Source organism: Eptesicus fuscus, chromosome 4 (assembly GCF_027574615.1).
Source record: "Eptesicus fuscus isolate TK198812 chromosome 4, DD_ASM_mEF_20220401, whole genome shotgun sequence".
Classification (NCBI taxonomy): domain Eukaryota; kingdom Metazoa; phylum Chordata; class Mammalia; order Chiroptera; family Vespertilionidae; genus Eptesicus; species Eptesicus fuscus.
Window position 1 is genome coordinate 57,660,407 of NC_072476.1, and position 18,110 is coordinate 57,678,516.

The 18,110-nt window shown below is 38.9% G+C and overlaps 2 protein-coding genes across 2 annotated transcripts in view; one reads left to right on the forward strand and one right to left on the reverse strand.

Moving 5' to 3' along the window:
* Positions 1 to 18,110, reverse strand: part of LNPEP (leucyl and cystinyl aminopeptidase) — a 192,168-nt gene that overhangs the window by 10,461 nt on the left and 163,597 nt on the right. The gene's annotated exons all lie outside the window — the stretch shown is intronic.
* Positions 2,928 to 18,110, forward strand: part of LIX1 (limb and CNS expressed 1) — a 46,286-nt gene continuing 31,103 nt past the window's right edge. Inside the window, exon 1 of the mRNA XM_008144520.3 lies at positions 2,928 to 3,024. Within this exon, the coding sequence (XP_008142742.1) occupies positions 2,943 to 3,024 (82 nt within the window). The 5' untranslated portion in view covers positions 2,928 to 2,942. The remainder of the gene's footprint in view (positions 3,025 to 18,110) is intronic.

Below are 18,110 nucleotides of genomic sequence, written 5' to 3' on the forward strand. Positions count from 1 at the left end.
ACGTTGAAAACTAACATGTGAATTATATGTAGAATCTGTACCAAAATACAGCATATCAAAAACAAAATGCATATACACTTTAACAGCTGATAGCTCAATTTTGCAAATGCAATGTATTTTAATAAACACTGCCTTGCCCTAGCTGTTTTGGCTCAGTGGATAGAGCATTGGCCTGTGGACTGAAGGGTCCCAGGTTCGATTCCAGTCAAGGGCACATGCCAGGATTGCAGGCTTGATCCCCAGTGGGGGCGTGCAGGAGGCAGCCAGTCAATGATTCTCTCTCATCATTGATGTTTCTATCTCTCTCTCCCTCTCCCTTCCTCTCTTGAAATCAATAAAAATATATTTTAAAAAAATAAGATCAATATAATTATTCAAAAGTGTGTGTAAATTTTGGGGGGACACTCCATAGACACACTGCCCAGTGATTTCTCAGGTTCTTCCTTCAAAGAGAATGGTGAGAAACTGCTCAATTTTTCTAGACTGTCTCACAACGGCACTTTAAGATGAAACATCTTTATGGGCAAACAAGGAAGAAAAAGGGTTTCAGAAAACTGTTGAATGAAAGGACCTAATTAGATAAAAGAAACTATAATAACAGACTGTAATGTTGTATAACCTTCCTTCCTGGAATTCTTTTTTTTATTTCTTAAAATATAACATTAAAGAACATGATATTTTTATGAGATTATCTTTGCAAACTGGTTTGTGGTTCTCTAATTTGCCTTCTTTAGAAAAATCTTGTAGAGGTTGAAGATTGGTTTATTTAATGAATTCTTGCCTTACATTTTAGTTAGCATTAGCGGTATCTCTGAAATCACACTATTAACTTGTGTCTGTCATATTGATGCATGGATATGAGGTTGACTGGGGGAATAGAAATGATTTGTTTGAAGACCAGTCCAGCTTTTAGGAAATAAATATATGACTTTCCAGAAAGCTAGAAAACATTTGAGAATATTTGTGCTCATTTGCAATGTAGCCATGGAATCACCAATGTTAGATCTGAGAGGGAGCATCCAGCTCAACCCTCTAATTTTCTAGATACGGACTCTGAGCCCAGAGAAGTTGAATGACTTCTTCAAAGTAATTCAGATAACAAAAGCCCAATTCTAGATCTTACTATTTCCAAAACTACACTACACAACCAAATATTTTTAATGTAACATTGGGATTAAATTTAAGCCCATAAAAAGTCCATTTACCGATTGAAATCCCAGGATCAATCATTTCTAATTTTTGTTTTTATATTATCAGTCTCAGTCCTTTGAGGATTCCATATTTTTCATGTTTCCCTAATGGGAAACTTAAATATTTTGGTTTCCAATTGAATATCACACTGAAAGTACTTACATTTATTTAAACTTTGTGTCCAATCAGTGTATAACAGTTTGGGGGGGGGGGGGGGGAGTTGTCTACAAACCATCCAATTTCCCTTTAAATGATAAACTGGTGGCAAAACTATTGATGATTTTCTATTTGGTACAGCCCATGAAAAGTTTGCTTTGGGACCCTAAATACGTTTCTTAACATGAAATGATACTTCTTTCAAGTTTTTTATAATAATAGGTGTGCACTCTGAGGCAGCCTCATGTCTGTTGTGTGTGGCATATACTTGCTGTGGGCATTTGCTAACTGACAGTATTATAAATAAGAATTATTATTATAGCCCATTCCTTCGGTTTCCTTTTATTAAGCCCACCACCCTTCTACCAACTAGCTGAAGAAGCTGGTCACATGGAAAACATTTTATTTTTATAGACTTTAAAGGACTGGTTTCAGTTAATCATATAATACAACATAATTGTGGAATCTGAAAATTGGAAAGAACATTGGAAAGCAACCTCTTGTGTCTACTCTGGAAAAATATTTTAAATAAAAATAAAGAAGTCTTCAACAAGTTTTCAACAACTAAGGTAGGTAATAGCCATTAAAATCCGTTCTTTTACATCTGGTCCAAATCCTTATTATCGCACTGGCAGCTCATGACTTATATTTATGTCTCCTGTAGAAAGATGAATTCTGTGAGTGGTATAAACAGAAAAAGAATCTGTTTTCTTAAGATCTTTTAATAACTACCTATATTCTCTTGAACAATATTTTATTTTTGCTTCTCCTGCAATTTTTAATAGAAGTAATTATTATGAAATGAAAGGAAGTGAATGATATCAGAATTCATTAAAGTCAATCTTGGGAATGATTTGCCTTGAAGGATAAATAGGGAAACAAAGTTCCCAGGCAAGCCGAAAGTCAGTCCGTGAGTTTCTGTTTGCCACTGCTCATCAGACTAGAGTGACTATAATTTGGGCCGGGGGATGGGAAGAGTGGGGGAGGGGGACTAAAAACTAGGTTTCCAAAGAGATACTCCTGAATTCAAATAGAGGCATAATCTGGTGCCTGGCTACATTCACAACCTTTATAGCATTTCTTTACCAAATAAGAATTTAGATTATACTGATTCTGAGCTGGAAGCCTTGAGCTGGAATCTCCTTTGTTACTAAGGAAATTTCCTTGAGAAATAACCTTCTTGATTCTACACGCCTGAGAACAGCACATTTGAAGATGGGGGACCAAAAGAAATATCCAAGTCAGAAAGCTGCAAGCCATTCGGGCAAAATCTGGTTGGAGAGGAAAGCTGTTCCCACGATTAGGGAGCTTCCCCAGCTAGCCTGTAGGTGGGTGTGTTTAACAGAAGGAAGCAATGGAAACCTGCCTGTCAGCCAGCCTTTAGAGCTAATTAGCTCAGCACACAACAAAGATAAGTGAGCCTGGGAGGAGGGCCCCCTGAGGGGTCTTTAGAGTCTGGGAAATGTCTGATTGGCAGATGTTAAAAGGGATTCTTTGGTAATCCTGTGCATCAATGAGCTGCACAAATTCAGTCCAGGACTGCAAGAATCCAGGCATGAGGACACTGTGCAGCAGGCTCACAAGGCAGACCCAAGATGGACAGAACCTTGGAATCCCTGAGACACATCATTGCCCAAGTCCTGCCTCACAGAGACCCAGCTCTAGTCTTCAAAGACTGTAAGTACTGAAGGGGGAAAAGTTTTTTTACTTTTTTTTAGAAAATAGTCCTAAACATCTAGTCACATCCTATTTAAATATGATTTCTTCTAAATCTCTGTAGTCGTGTGCTGTGGTCTAGTGATGTTTAACTTGTTCCTGACTTCAGTCAGAAGAATGATTTCATTTCATTTCATTTCATTTCACCTACGGGGTATTAGTTGCCGGGTTATTTTGTCAGTGATACATCTTGCTAACGGCTTAGAAGTCTCTCCTAAAATCTAAGGCTCACCTAAGACTTAATGAACTTTTCCAGATGCTTTTGTAAAATAAAGCAGACTGCTACTAAGGTTAAAATTAAAAATAACTTGCATATGATAATAAAATATATACTTGCTAATCTGTTTAATCTTTAATAACATATATTGGTTATGTTAAATCAAGTATTGTGCTTGTCTGGAATTTTTTTGTTGCAAACAAAAGTTAATAAATCACCACTGAGCTCTTAAATTTTGATAACAAATTATAACACATTAGTTAAAAGGCCAATGAAATTAGATGTCTTCCCACCTCTGCAACACCCTTCCCTTCCAAAAAATCTAAACAGCTATGGCAAAGTTATTTAAAAATCTTCTTTTAATGATTATGAAAAATAACTCAATCAAGCTTTCCAAATCTGGCAGTTCTATTAAACCATTTGTCATGTAACTTTGTTTCTGGAACCAATTTGATTTCCTGCTGCTGCAAAACAGACTATCTTCCCCCTGTATCTTATCTACAGTGGGTTTCATATTACAAAGAGCTTCTGAAATAGAACTTTGCTATGGAACTGCCCAAAAGGTAAAATGCATATGGATTTTTTTTTTTCTTCTTCAATAGGTTACAGCTTTCTTCTTTGTAAATCTTGCTATGTTTGTCTCCATCAAAACTTCAATGGTTTGGATTTTTCCTTTCTGATTGCTGAATAATGTTAGTTTCCAGATGTCCTTTTAGTTTATATTTCTCATATGTGATGAAGAAAAAGAAATGTTAGGCCATTTTATTCTATACATTTTTCTTCTTAGAAATTAAATTATAACTAATTTTCCCTTTAAGACATAAAAGATCTTTCTCTCTCTCCCTTTCCTCCCTCCTTTCCTCCTTTCTTTCTTTCTTTCTCCTTTCTTTCTTTCTTTCTTTCTTTCTTTCTTTCTTTCTTTCTTTCTCTTTCTCTTTTTCTCCTTATATTGTATTCAAACATGTGTCAATAGCTATGTTAGGACTAATAAAATCACTCCCTACCCCAGTCTAGCCTGGAGTCTATTCAGGTTTAGTATGTTTCTTTAAGTGAAAAGGGAAGGAAAGAATGTGTGTCTCATACAATAGCCCTGAATTCACCAGTGAAGGGTAAAGGGCTCTTGACCTGCCCAGAGCTTTGGATAAATTGTGTAAGACCAGGGGGTCTTATGCTGAGGGCTTGGATAGTGGAAGCAGTAAAAAGAAATACAGGGGAAAATTTTCATTGAGCTCGTTGTGAATTTAAGATGTTTAATCTGAAATCATGGCCCACTTCTTAAGGTGAATTAACCCCCAAAATTGTTTACAGTTTAGCATAGAGAATAAAACAGAAGAAGGGTTAAAATAAAGCATACATTATGTTCTTTCTGTCATCTAGGCCTTTGCAGGAACTCTTTTATATGGAAAGACAAAGGAACGTCCTATTGTATCTATTTCATTCATTAACATAGAACGGAAATTTGATCAGATAGCATTGCCTGCTGACCCTAGAATGGGCTGCTACTCTGCAACTGCCTGCATTGCTTAAAAGGTGTGAATATTACTGCCCATCCTTTCCCTCAGGTGTTTCTAATCTGAAAAATGACCAAATGAAAGTGAGCCAAGTGGCAGATTTCTGCACCAGGAGTTTTTATAACATCAAAACATCTAGCCACTCACCATGCTCCTGGCATAAATGGGAACAGGCTTACTACTTTCTGGGGCAGGACATCAAAAGTCCGCCTGCGCCTTTGCCATGCCTCGGCAACCTCCCGTGTGCGTGCCAGAGTTTAGCACACGGACTCATTTTCTTGGGCACACCTGTAAGTTGCTGCCACCGCCCTCCTGTTTTACGCAGCCTATAGGAAGCTGCCACCAGCCTTGAATGGCAGGTCCGGAGCAGCCTCCCCCTCTTGTCCCTCCTGGCTCCTCTCCCCCCACCCTGGCCCAGGCTCTTCCTTGCAGAAGAAAAGGCTAAGCACTTAAGCACATCACTGCCAATTGCTTAAGAAAAATTGTTACCTTACTTTCCTGCAACAGGAAGAACCAATCCAAGGATGTTAAAAGCCCAGCACAGTTGAACAAAGGAGCGTAAAAAAACCCACACACACTGTAAACGTGATTTTCTAAATTTCTTTTCTATAAATGCAGAGGCAGTTTTTTCTCTTTATTCTTTAGAAACACAGAATAGAGGAGATATAAATGATCACTTTATTAATTTCTTGCCCTCAGTTGGCTTGTAGTAGATTGAATTTTCTCTGCACTTTGGTGAGGAAAAGCACCCAGAGTTTCTGGTCTGAGACCAATGCCCATGGGGAGAGTTAGTCATTTAAATAAATAAAATTTGAATGCACGTCTCAGCCAAGGAGGCCTTCCAAGTGGCATTTTGCAATTCATTAAATCCCTCATTTGTTTTAGGCAAGGTGTTCGTCTGGCTGTTGCTGTAATTTGTTTTTCATTTTCTTTCCTTTATGTATTTTATTCATTAACATAGAACATCACTTTTTCTCTTTTCCCTATTTTACATCTCACATGAAAAATAATGGAAAGACATTTTTAAGAGGTGGGTTCTCCATTTGAAGATTGCTCATTTAAGCTGCCTCTGACTGCTCCCCCCTGCCTGAATGTCCCCGTTGTGTAACAAGAAGCACTGGGAATCGCCACACCACCAGACAGAATCTTTGCAGGGATACCAGGGCACATCTCCCTGTTGCCTTCCACTTGTGGCTTTCTGCAACATCTCATTTCTTTTCGTGTCACGTGTCACAACCAAAGATGAGCTATCGTAAACACAGCCCCTGTCAGGTCTTTTAAGAGAGTGTGTGTGAGCTTCATTTTGTTTGCCACTGTTTGACAGTTTCTCACATGCTTTCTCAAAGGAAATCACCGCATGATTTCAAGGTGGCTGCACTGTCAGATTCTACTCTGAGTGTTAACTCTTCAAATTACAAGAACACAATATGCTTATCTGCCATCTTTGGGACCATTCTTCATTTGTGGTAATGCTAGGATGCCAAGAACTCATGAAAGACACGATACTAGGAACATGAATCCTTCACAGTAATGCACACTATTGTTGTTTATAGGTGAGGGAACTGAGGCTCATGAAGGTTAAGGTGACTTGCCCAAGGTCACACAGCTAGTAAGTGATAGAGCCAGAATTCAAATTCTATCTTCCAACTCCTCACCTTTAGTCACTGCCAGACATTGCCTCTCAGAGGTGTTAAATGACCACGTCATGGTAACATCTTCTAGGAAAACAGGGGGGATTGAAATGAGCTCTTCTGGAAGTGTAGAGGGTACCCATTTAGTAGGCACATCTGAACAGTATGACAGAGTGAAAGGGGAAGGGCATTTTTGAGGAGCGAGAACAGCTTGTCCAAAGGCAGATCAGGCAATACAAAAACAATGCATTGGGGGAGGGGGAGGCGAGGCTGAGGCAGGTGGAGTCACCCTAGCGTGCAGGCAGTCGGGAGCCATTGGAGTTAACAGTGATCCTGGATTAGTTCTGGAAGTTTATGGCTTTCTGTTGCAGTGGGGAAAAGATTATATTGACATCTGTAGGAGGTACACTTCCTGATACTAAGTTGGGAGACAATTACAGCTTTTTCACAGCAAGAATTATTTTACCCATTCAGGCAAGATGCAAGATTTGTAAATGTTTAAAATGTAGAGAGAAACCACATTCACTGTCTGAAGGCCGAAATCAGACAAACTTTCTCAAGCAGATTGTTAAAAAGCTATCTGAGTTGTCACTGAAGCCATGAGAATGTGTTGTTTCCAGTACTGATTTATAAAGTGACATGTTAGATTTCACCAGCATGTTTCCCCAAATTGTATAATGAAAAAAATAAGATGGACCCTTTAATAAACATTGCACAATTAGAAGGAAATATCTCACATATCTGAGGTGCATTAACTCTTCCATTTGGGGAAACATTTTTCTGCATAAAAGGTCTTATTTATATCAGATAGGTGAATACTTCAAAAAGTACTTTTTTTTCCCTTTGGAAAAATTAGACCAGACTATAGAGCTATTAAAAACCTCTTAGTAATCATGAGTCTGGCTGTGTGCAATGCGAAAGAGCAAGATCCTCAAGAGTCAAGTATTTTCTCCATTTCATGCTTTTTAGTGTAGTTATCTAAAATCTATAAATTTAATGGTACATGTATGGGGGTTTTTTGCATTTCACAGAAAAGAATGGAGTAGGATGTAAGGGATGAAGGTGCTTGTGCAGTAAAATCTCCACACATATTGCACTGAATTCACCATGTAAAGTGTGTCTGGAAGAATATGGTTAAAAGAACCTTCACTGCTCACTAGCTCATTTTGGGAACATGATTACATCTTAATGACAATAGTTTGAACTGTGGACATCTGGTGTACTGATGCCAATTTTACTTTAAAAATTTATGCTGAGATAATAACAACTATTTTTATTTGAAAATGCAGATTTCAGGTCAGATATCACTGGGATAAGCTCCCTTCTCCTTTCTTCAGTAAATACACATTTGGCAGAGTTTAAATACTGAAAGTCTCAGCCCCAGAGGAAAATTTTTTAAAATGGAAAAAAAACTAAGTGGCTTCTTGAGCACTTAATGGCCATATCTGTCCTAGTACATTTATTTCTCAATGTATAAATAAGATTTAACAAATCAAAATAAAATGTGATTGACATTCATCCGGTGATCAAATCAGGTGCCTCTTCATGGTCTGCTGTCTCTTAACATAGGCTTTTTTTTTTTAACAGTTAAGATTTGTTAGCCTGAACTCAAACTTTAACAACTTCTGAAACTCATGTGTTAAGTTACAGCCCATAATAGGATACAGCTGCCCAAGGGTGAGTTTCTAAGTTATGAATTTTCTGTTTAAATGATACGGTTTTACTGATTATGTGCTACAGATTGATTTAAGAAATGTAAGACAACTTTAGAAGCCTTTCATAAAAGAATCTTCTTTATTTAATACACTTCACAGTGAAATTTTAACCCCAAAGACTCATTTCTTTTCCTCCATGTTCAAATGCTCATGTAAGTTTAGTAGTCTAAGGTAGTTAAAACAATCTTATTTTAAAAGAAAAAGAAATAAAGAGAATCCTATTGAAAGTTTAATACTGACAAAATAGGCAGTTATTATACTCCCTGTAGTTCCCTCCATTCTCTCTCTGGTGCCATGGAATGCTGTTTGAATTATGGTTTGGGTTTTTTCCCTGGTGCGATGATAATCAGTTGATCCCTATTTTGATCTCATCCTGTTAGGCAGCTGTGGGAACCCATCATTTAGTCACCACTCCTTTGGCGCTTATGGCCTGTACTGTGTAGTTGATATTTCTCTCATGTGGCTCTGCACTGTGAGCTATAGCCTCACCGGCATGTTTTTGTCCACACCTAAGTTGGAAATCTCAGGAAGGCAAAGTCATAGCTTGCACTTGCATGGAACCCCCAAGGTACCTCCCATGGGACCAGTACCTAGCAGGTGCCCTACAGACCTGTTCTGATTGTTGGTTGGTTGATTTCCTCTCTCACAAATGGGGGAAGATTTTTCCTATTGTCAGGTTCTGTTCTTTATGAGGAGATAAACTGTACTGAGACCTTCTAACTCATCATCCACTGACTCCTTAATCACAGCCTAATTGCATGCAGGGTTAATTTGACAGTCAGATGAGACTGGAGGGAGCATGGAGTAAGAGGGGTTTCTGAAATAAACACAGCCCTCCGGCGACTTCCCCAGAGCACTGCCTCCGGTTGGCCTTGGTAGAACAGCCTGAATCATCCCATATACCAACCACATTGGTACAGTGACTTAGGTTGCCAATCCTCATACCCTCAGGGTCTGCCCTCCCTGAACTGGGAGTGACCAAAGGCCCTGCACCATCCTCTTTTGGCCCAAACTCTGTGCCTTGAACATAAACCCTCATTAGATAGCTGTGGCAGGGTTTTGAAGAGCTTTTTTTATAATGATTGTTCCCGGGGATGATACGTTATATGCGTAAGGCCACGTTTGCAAAGATTTGACTATTTTAACTAAACAGAACTGGTCAGTGAAGTAATGTTTTTTTGCCGTTTGTTTGGTCCTTGGTTGGTAATCTAAAATCAAAAGTCCTACAAAGTCTCTTAAATACAGAGCATTATCAGTGCCCAATGGAACACGAGAAGATCCAGTCTTCCTGATTGGTTAAATAGATTACATCAGGTTATTATTTTACATAGCTTTTGTGATATATAAGACATCATCTTACCTATGGTGCACATATACTCCACACATGGGAATTCCAGTGTACTTAATGACTTTTTATTCTCATTTGTCTTTGCAACTCTCTCTTGCCCCTTCATATTCTCTCCCCTCTGCCTTTTTTTTTTTTTTTTTTTTTAAATCACCATGTACTTCCAAAGATATAGAAAAATAAATGTTAATTTAAATTTCTTCCCACCAAAGTTGAGCAACTTTAAATTCTAAAAATGAAAATTAAACCAAAAAGAATGATATATTTCTTGCATATTTTGGAGAATTTGCTTAACTTTGTAAAACACTAAAGGATCATGATTCCCTTGAAAAAGTGTTCGGGGTAGAGGATGGGGACCAGAAGAGGAGGAAAGAAAAAGCCAACAATAGAAGAGACACAGCCGGCTGCTGAAGGAAGGAGCTGGGCGCTGACGGGAGCGTGCTCTAAAGACCGTTTCTCTGCTGGGAACAAGGCAGGACTCCAAGCTGTCTCAGCGCTGCTGTGTGGCTGTGACCACCTTTAGAAAGTGTCTACACAAAAGAAAAAGGGGCCCACGTTTCCGACGCGTCGTCCCCAACATGGGAGCCGTGTCAGCAAGATTCCGTTAGTGTGGCCAAAACTTGGCAAAGCCTGAGGATGGTTATAAATGATTAGACAGCTGGCTGGTGGTTCACCGCCCAGCACACAACGCAAAGGTACCCCATTTTGCAACCCATTTTGCATGAATGGCAAATTGCATCGTACCTTGAGCTTTACCCAAATGATTTGGGGGTCCTTGTTTTTTTTGTGTGTGTGTGTTTTTTTTTTTTTCTCAACAAAACTAGACTATCACATTGGCAAGAACAAGTTTTACATGATTAAATTGCAAGCATAGAAAGTACTAATTAACTTTAAAATATCATCTGCTAAGGCTAATTTAATTGAAGGTTATATTACAGAACATAAATCCATCTATTTAGAGGCAAAAAAATCAATTTGAAAATATGTTAGTCATCGAGAAAGCCTCTTAATGATGTATCCTTAAATGGTAGCCTTTTCAATTTGTCTTTAATTGTTTTTGGCAGGGTACATTTTACCCAGCTAGGATTTTTTCTCATATAAGGCATAAGGAAAATTGGTTCTTCTTTTCTGATAGATTTATAACATACTTTTATGATTCCTTTTTGCAGACAAATGACTGTCTTCCATGCAGGACTTATATTAGGTAATTGAACTGGGCCATGAACTATAATATTTTTACTTTCTTGAAGCATAAGCAGTCGTTACACATTAAGTTAAAATAAAAGTTAGATACTTTCTGCAGTTTTTGCTAAGAGCAGGTCTATTGCCTTTAACATTCATTAGAAAATAAAAAAATTGGGATAAACATCCATATTTCCAATTTTGAGACATGTACCATTTCATCCATTTTCTGACTAATAAAGTTTTGACTTTACTGGTGAGTGATATCAAAAGAGCTTTCTCTTTTCGATCTCTGAACTCTCCACATATTTTGGAAATAAATTAACTAGCACAATGTATACAATTAGAGAATTCTCAGACTTACTGCCTATTTTTAGAAAGTTTAATGATATGGTTTCTAACCCAGGAACAGTCCACTTCAAAGATGCAACATGCAAGTATATAAGCAGGCCTTTTCATTTCTTCCTTCACCGTCTCTTACCACAAATAATAGCTAACACTCTGGAGCTTACTATATTAAAGCTCTCTATTCTGAGCATTTTCCATCTTGAGCCTTACAGCAACCCTGTGATGTAAGTACTGCATTTACAGACAAACCTGGAGCAGTTAGGTCAGTACCTGACACTGGATGAAACAGGAATCAAACTCAGGCATTCTGGCTCCTGAGTCCATAATTTTAACTACTAAACAAATTGCCTGCCTGTTGATAAAAGGTGGAGAGGCAAGATGTGGTATGAATTTTATTGTGTTTGAAACAGTGCCTTTATTTGAGGACTCTTCTGTGACATACTCCATAATCCATGGGGCATTTGCATCCACTGCATTTGCAGAATTCCCATATGAAAACATCGATCATGTGTCCCTACTGGCATCTCCATTGTGTCCAGTCTGTGAAAATGGCAAGCGCTGTATTTTTAGGATAAAAGCCCTTCGAGTGCCAGTTATTGATTTCCTTCTCCGATGTGCTCTGTGCTCTTTCCAGGAAGCAAGACTCTTGCTTGCTTCACCTCCTCCACACGAAAGACTTTTTTTTTTTTGCCCACGCTCCTTCCTGAGAAACGTGCTTCTGGGGATAACCCAGATGCAAAGAGCAACCACGCATTCTCTCTACGTGTCTGGGTCCTTCCTCTTCATGGATGGAACCACCACTGGCAGCATGCCATGTTAGCAAGGGGAAAAAGGCATTCTCTGCTCCTGTGTTTCTCTCCCTCTTGGGTATAGCTGGGACCCCAGGACAATGGGGTTGGTTTTCAATTATTAAAAGGAGCTAAGTCCCCTTACCCGTCTCTTATTAAGTCATCCTCCCTTCCTCATGGCACCCTTTCCCATCATTCCCTTATACAATTCCTCAGCGGAGGCAGTAGTGGTTTCCTTACTCTTTTTGTCAAAGACCACCCTCTCTCCTCTGGGAGCACAGTTCCTCTTCTTCTATCCTGGTCTCCATCTCATGTCTCTGAGGTGGCTCAGAGTAGGCCCCCGCTTTCATGCAGGTTTTTCCTGACCTTTTCAGCCGAATTCATCTACATTTTTCATTCTGTTGATTTAATTATTGTGTCATCAATTTTTAAGTTTTAAATATCACTTTAAAATCAATCTCTGTTCTATATTGTAGCACTTTAACGTTTTGTTCACTAATTATATTGTGAATATATTATGTGGGCACTGTAAGACAAGAGTACTCATCATCCCCCATTCAGGGTTTTCCTAAACCCTACTTATTACTGAAGGTAAAGCCCCACCTGTCAAGCGACTAGCTATCACTTGTCTCCTCTGACCAGGCTTCATCCTTCTGCACATACTCCACCACCTCCAGCTGAGGAATGGCTGCTACCACCATAGCCATGCTGTGTGGGCACCATGGTGGTTTATACATGAAACCTGCCATTCCAGAAGGAAGTGCTGATCTCTCCACAAATCATAGTGACTTCACTTACCTTCTATACGTTCATTCAGTTGCACTCAAACTGTTCAGGTATGTGGAATTTTCTTAGATTCCAAATGAATTTAAGAACTGCTTTTTGATGAATAGCCCTGTGCTGGATACCAAGGAAGCTCCAGAGAAAAATGAACCAGAGTCCCTGGCCTCTAGACTCTCATAGTCTGCTGTGAGTTAATTTCCAGAAAACTGCTCTACAGGGTGAACTATCACAAGGTGTTTCATTCTTCTGGCCAAGTCTGACTTGATAGATTTAGCCTTTGCTAAAGCTGATGGAGGATTCCTGCTAGAGTGAGTCAAAGGGTGGATGGTGAAGGGGTTAACATCGCTGGATATCTTCATTGGTCAAATGTCTCCTGTGAATCCCTCAGTGCTGAACTTTATAATCAAAAAGAAAGCTTAAGGAAGGGGAAAATGAAAACATCATTTATGAGAGACTTGCTTGGGGATCTAATTACCACTCTGAAAAATCTGTCATGAAGAAATTTCAAAACACAGTGAAAAAGAAAATAGCCACACAAAATAGTCTATAAACTGCAAATTGTCTTGGCGTCAGTACACAAAATATTTAAAACTGCCAAAGAGATTTATCTTAGTCAGCTCGGGCTGATGTAACAAAATGCCATAGTCTGGGCAGCTTAAGCAAAAGAAATTTATTTCTCACAGTTCTTAAGGCTAGGAACTTCAGATTTCTGAAAGCTTTGGTACTTAGTGAGAACCCTCTTACTGGCTTGCAGATGATGGCTGGGAGAGGAAGCTCTAGTGTTTTAGTCACAAAAAGGAACTGGATTTTTATGCTATTACTAGAGGCCCGATGCACAAAATTTGTGCAAGGGGCTCGGCCCTCGCAGCCTGGGCCGCAAGGTCACCCAGATGGTCATTCTGCTGTTTGGTCTAATTAGCATATTAGCTTTTTATTATATAGGATTCTTAGAATAACGACATTTTCCTTTATTGTCCATTGAGACAAAGTAGAAACTTTTCAAAAAGAACTTTACTAAGCTTTGGGAGAAATAATGCCTGACCAAAAATGATGTGTTCCAGACTATAGCTTCTTGGCCCTGAGGTAGAGGGCACCATCACACAGACTTGACCTTGACTTTAGCTAATGCCCCTCTGTCAACAGCCGCCTCAGTCTTTTGTCATTTCCTCTTGTTTCTCTTGTGGTCTCTCTTTTAGCCATCTTTCCTTGAAAGAAGGTACTCTAATGGGATGCTTAGTCACAGCCCCCTCTGAGCACATAATCAGTGGGTGTATTTATACCATTGCTTTAAACCAGAGCCAAGTGCTGGCTGAAGATTGGTCATCAGGATACCTGTCCACTGCTCATTCAATGTGACAGTGCCAAGCTGGAAACATGTCATATCACTTGTATAAAAAAATGTTAGCTTTTGCTTCCTTTGACTTTGTAAGAACAAATGTCAGAAAAATAGCCCCTGGGAAAAGCTAAGTGAAGTGATTTTTATGAAGAGCCTCCTATGCCTCCCCTACCAACAGCCTCACAAATGCAGCATATTTTCCATTCCTCTGATAACATTCAAATACTCAGCTAACATTTTTTTTTTATGCTCCTACTATGTTCCAGACATTGTGGGGAAAAGGATGTAATTCTTCCTCTGTAGAGAACTGTCTCTTTATACATGAAAACAACTTAAATTCCATCATAATTAGGGAGTGTCTCAGGATAAACTAAGAGTATATATTATACACTCAGGCAAGAACTAGGTTTAAAATCCCAGGTCTAAAATTGAGTAGCTGTGTGATTGTACCCTGAGCATCTTGAACTTCGTATCTATAAGTTGTGGATGATAAAAACCTATTTGCGGGAACATTGTAAGGATTGAATGAGAAAATGCACGGTGCCTGGCGTATAATGGGTACATGGTAAGGGCGGTGAGAATAACGACTTCTTCCTACAGCAGGACTTGTCAAACTTCAACGTGCATCGGGTTGCCTGACAATCTTGTTAAGAAAGCAGATTCTGATTCAGTGGGCCTCTGTGTGACCAGAGATCCTGCATTTCTAACAAGTTCCCAAGTGATATCCAGGCTGTTTCTCAGAGGACTGCAGTTTCTGCAGCAAAGAATTAGAGACTTTTTTTGGTTTTGGTTTTATTTCTTAGGAGTTAATGCTGGGGGCGAATCTTAAAAAAAAAATGAGTAGTGCCAGTAAAGAAGACAACAGACAGTGGAAAGAGGGCACTCCAAGGAGAGAATGGAAATATGGGTCTTTCCAGTAACATAAGAAGCATGGGAGTGTGGAAGCCTGGAAGGTCACTTGAAGAGAGAAGTTTGGAATGAGAAAGAATATCAAGACATAAGGTTTTCCATGCCTTGCCAAGGAGTTATTTATCCTGTAGGTAATGAGGGACTCACGGAAGGATTTAAGAAGCTGTGAGTGATTTGATCAGCTATGAGATTCAGAAAGATTTTCCTGGAAACAATTACAGGATGGGTTGGATGGGAGGATGATTGGAATCAGAAGGGTATTGTGATATACTTGGTGAGCTATGAGCCAATGCAGCAAAGGCAGTATAAACTGAGAAGAAGTGGGGACTATGGAAGATGTCAGGATATGGAATTGACAAATCTGGGGCATTTATTAGTTAGAGAGAGAGGAAATGAAGGTTTCTGCCAGGTTTCTGATTTAGGTGACATCACACTCTAAGTAATTCAGGAGAAAGAGAAGAGTTGATGGAAAAGAAAATAGCTGAGTTTGGGAATATGTTGAATCTGTGCAACATACAAATGGAAGTATTTATTAACAAAGCTGGAGTTACAAGAGAATGTTTGGGAACTGTCAGTGCACATTATGGTTGATAAAGTTATGGAGGTAGGTTCTGTCATTGGAGGAGAACAGCAGAGAGAAGTAAAAAAAACAAAAGGATAAGATTGTCATGCAAATCAACATGAGGGGTGGGCAGAAGGAGAGAAACCCACTAGACAGACAGAAGAAATGATTAGGTATAGAGAAGCAGATCAAGAGGACTACTATTAGAAAAGCCTAGGGATAGGAGATTGTCTAGAAGAAATTGATTAGTTGTGTCAAATGCAGTTAGAAGTCAAGTAAATAAGGACTGAAAATTAGGAACGGGTGATATTTGCCAGAGTAGTTTCAGTGGAATAAAATAGAGGAAAACCAGATTGTAGTAGGTTAAAAATGAATGGAAAATAAGAAAACATAGATTATAACATATTTTTCTAGCAGTTTGACTGTAATGGGAAAATTTTAATAATTAGTAGCCAGAAATAGCCCCAATATTGAATGTTTCATTTGATTGATTGATTGATTCATTCATTCATTCATTCATCATCTTAAGCATACTTATGGCAGCTGAGAAGGAGGGCATAAAGAAAAAAACATCTAAAAAATAGGTCAAGAGAATGACGACTATAACAATGCCCAGGAGAAGCAGCACAAATTCATTTGAGACTTGAGGAATTAAGGTGGAAGTGGGCACCTGTGTAGATGAGCCACTCCAGATCTAGGCTTGGAGATCACATGCTTGATAGCCCAAGTTTGTTCTGTAACGTGAAGGCAGGATCATTGCGGAGCATTGAAGGTGCAACTGCAGTTCTCTAAACTGTGTGGGGCCTATTCTCAAACTTGGGTGGTTTTCTTTAGCAGTACTTGACCCTCTGCTCATATTTTCTTTGATATTGTCCATGAACCTTGTTGTTGCTACTTCAAAAAAATAGAGGAGCATGTTTTTCATAAATAGAGTATCCTCTGATATTAGGATCTTTGAAATTCCAAATAGCAAGCTGGACTTCTTCTCTCTGCACTCCATTCATATGGTTTTGCAGTCGTCCAGAGGAGATAGAAATAGGAAGATGGATTGTGTGTGTGCATGGACATATGTTGCACTCTTCAGAGGTGCTGACATACATAAAAGCATCAAAGAAATCTTCCAAGGTTGCAGAATGAAAAATGTGAAATCTGCTACTTTTATTCATGCAGAAATTTTACTGAGTACATACCTTCAAACTCTTTAATTCACATAGCTCTATGTGCCAAAATTCCTGTGTTCATTTCACCTAAATAATCATGAGTCTTCAACTTCCCACTCTAGTTCTCAGCTGAACATCATTCAACAATGAACTTACTTAAAATAGCGGTTAATATGCTTTGTTTACTATCAGAGCAACAGGGCACGGGCTTTGGTTTTAGGCTTCAATCTTTTAGACATCTCTGCTGAATTCTGGAGGTCAAATGCAAGTAGAAACACAAATCAACCAGTTCAAAATCCTTGTGTGTGGGGGTTTTTCTGGTGTTTTCTTTTGGTGGGGGGGGGAAGGGAGGGAAGGAAAGGGGTGAGCAGAAGAAATACAATTTAGAAAATAAAAGTTCTAAATCTATTTTGAATTACATTAACTGGTAGAAAATATTATTTCAAATATTTTTGAATGAATGGAAAAGCTCTGTAGTGACCAATCTCACTTTGACCACTTCAACTTGTATTTTATATTTAAATTCAATTATCCCCTCTAGTAGTCTTCTATTTTCCCAGTTTCTTTACAAACCACTTCTTAAAAGCTAAACACTGCACAATATAGCTCAATAAAGCTGGAAAGAAAAAAGGAAAAGAAAGAAAACTAAACACTGCAGTTTTTAAATAAACACGGGATTTCAATTCCTTAGATGTCTCCATAATTTGCCTGGACTACATACTGTTAAACTAATCTGTGATCTAGGGATGAGGTAAAGGACTCAGGTGCTCTAGAAACAGTTTAAAAGGGGATTGTGCAATGTTTTTGCCTCCAGGTCAATGTAACTCTCCTGACTCCCTCAAAAATATCAACGCCCAGCATTTTGAAGTACATCCAGGAAATTCCAGAGAATGTCAAAGGGCATATAGACCCTATGTTACACAAAAAATGCTTTAAAGAACAAAAGTATTATTAATTATTTTTTAAATTCTCACCCAAGGATATTTTTCCCCAATGATTTCTAGAGAGAATGAAAGAGAGGGAGGAGGGGGGGAAGAAGAGGGAGAGGGTAAGGGAGAGGAATAAAGAGAGAGAAAGAGAGAGAGAGAGAGAGAGAGAGGGAGAGAGACATTGATGTGAGAGAGACACATTGATTAGTTGCCTCCTGCATGCACTCCTACAGGGGCTGGGGAACCTGCAATGGACTTAGGTGCCCTTGCTGGGAATCGAACCCTCAGCCCTTCTCAGGCCAATGATCTAACCACTGAGCAAGCTGGCCAAGGCAAAACAAAAAATTATTTAATCTAGAACTTAAGGAAATCAAAAGTTGTTTGAATTAGTATATTTTGATATGCAAGTGAGAGACACCAGTTCAGAATGGTTTAAGGAAAAAGCAGACGTGTTGGTGCAGGAGCTCAAAGCCTGCTGTCAGGACTTAGTCTTTCTTTCTCCATCTATTGGTTCTGCCCTTCTCTGTTGGTTTTCTTGCCAACTTGATTTCCCTTTGCTTGGGCAGCACCACACTTAGCTCCTATCTATCACCCTAGCAACGCTAGAGAAAAAAAAGAAGAATCTAGTCTT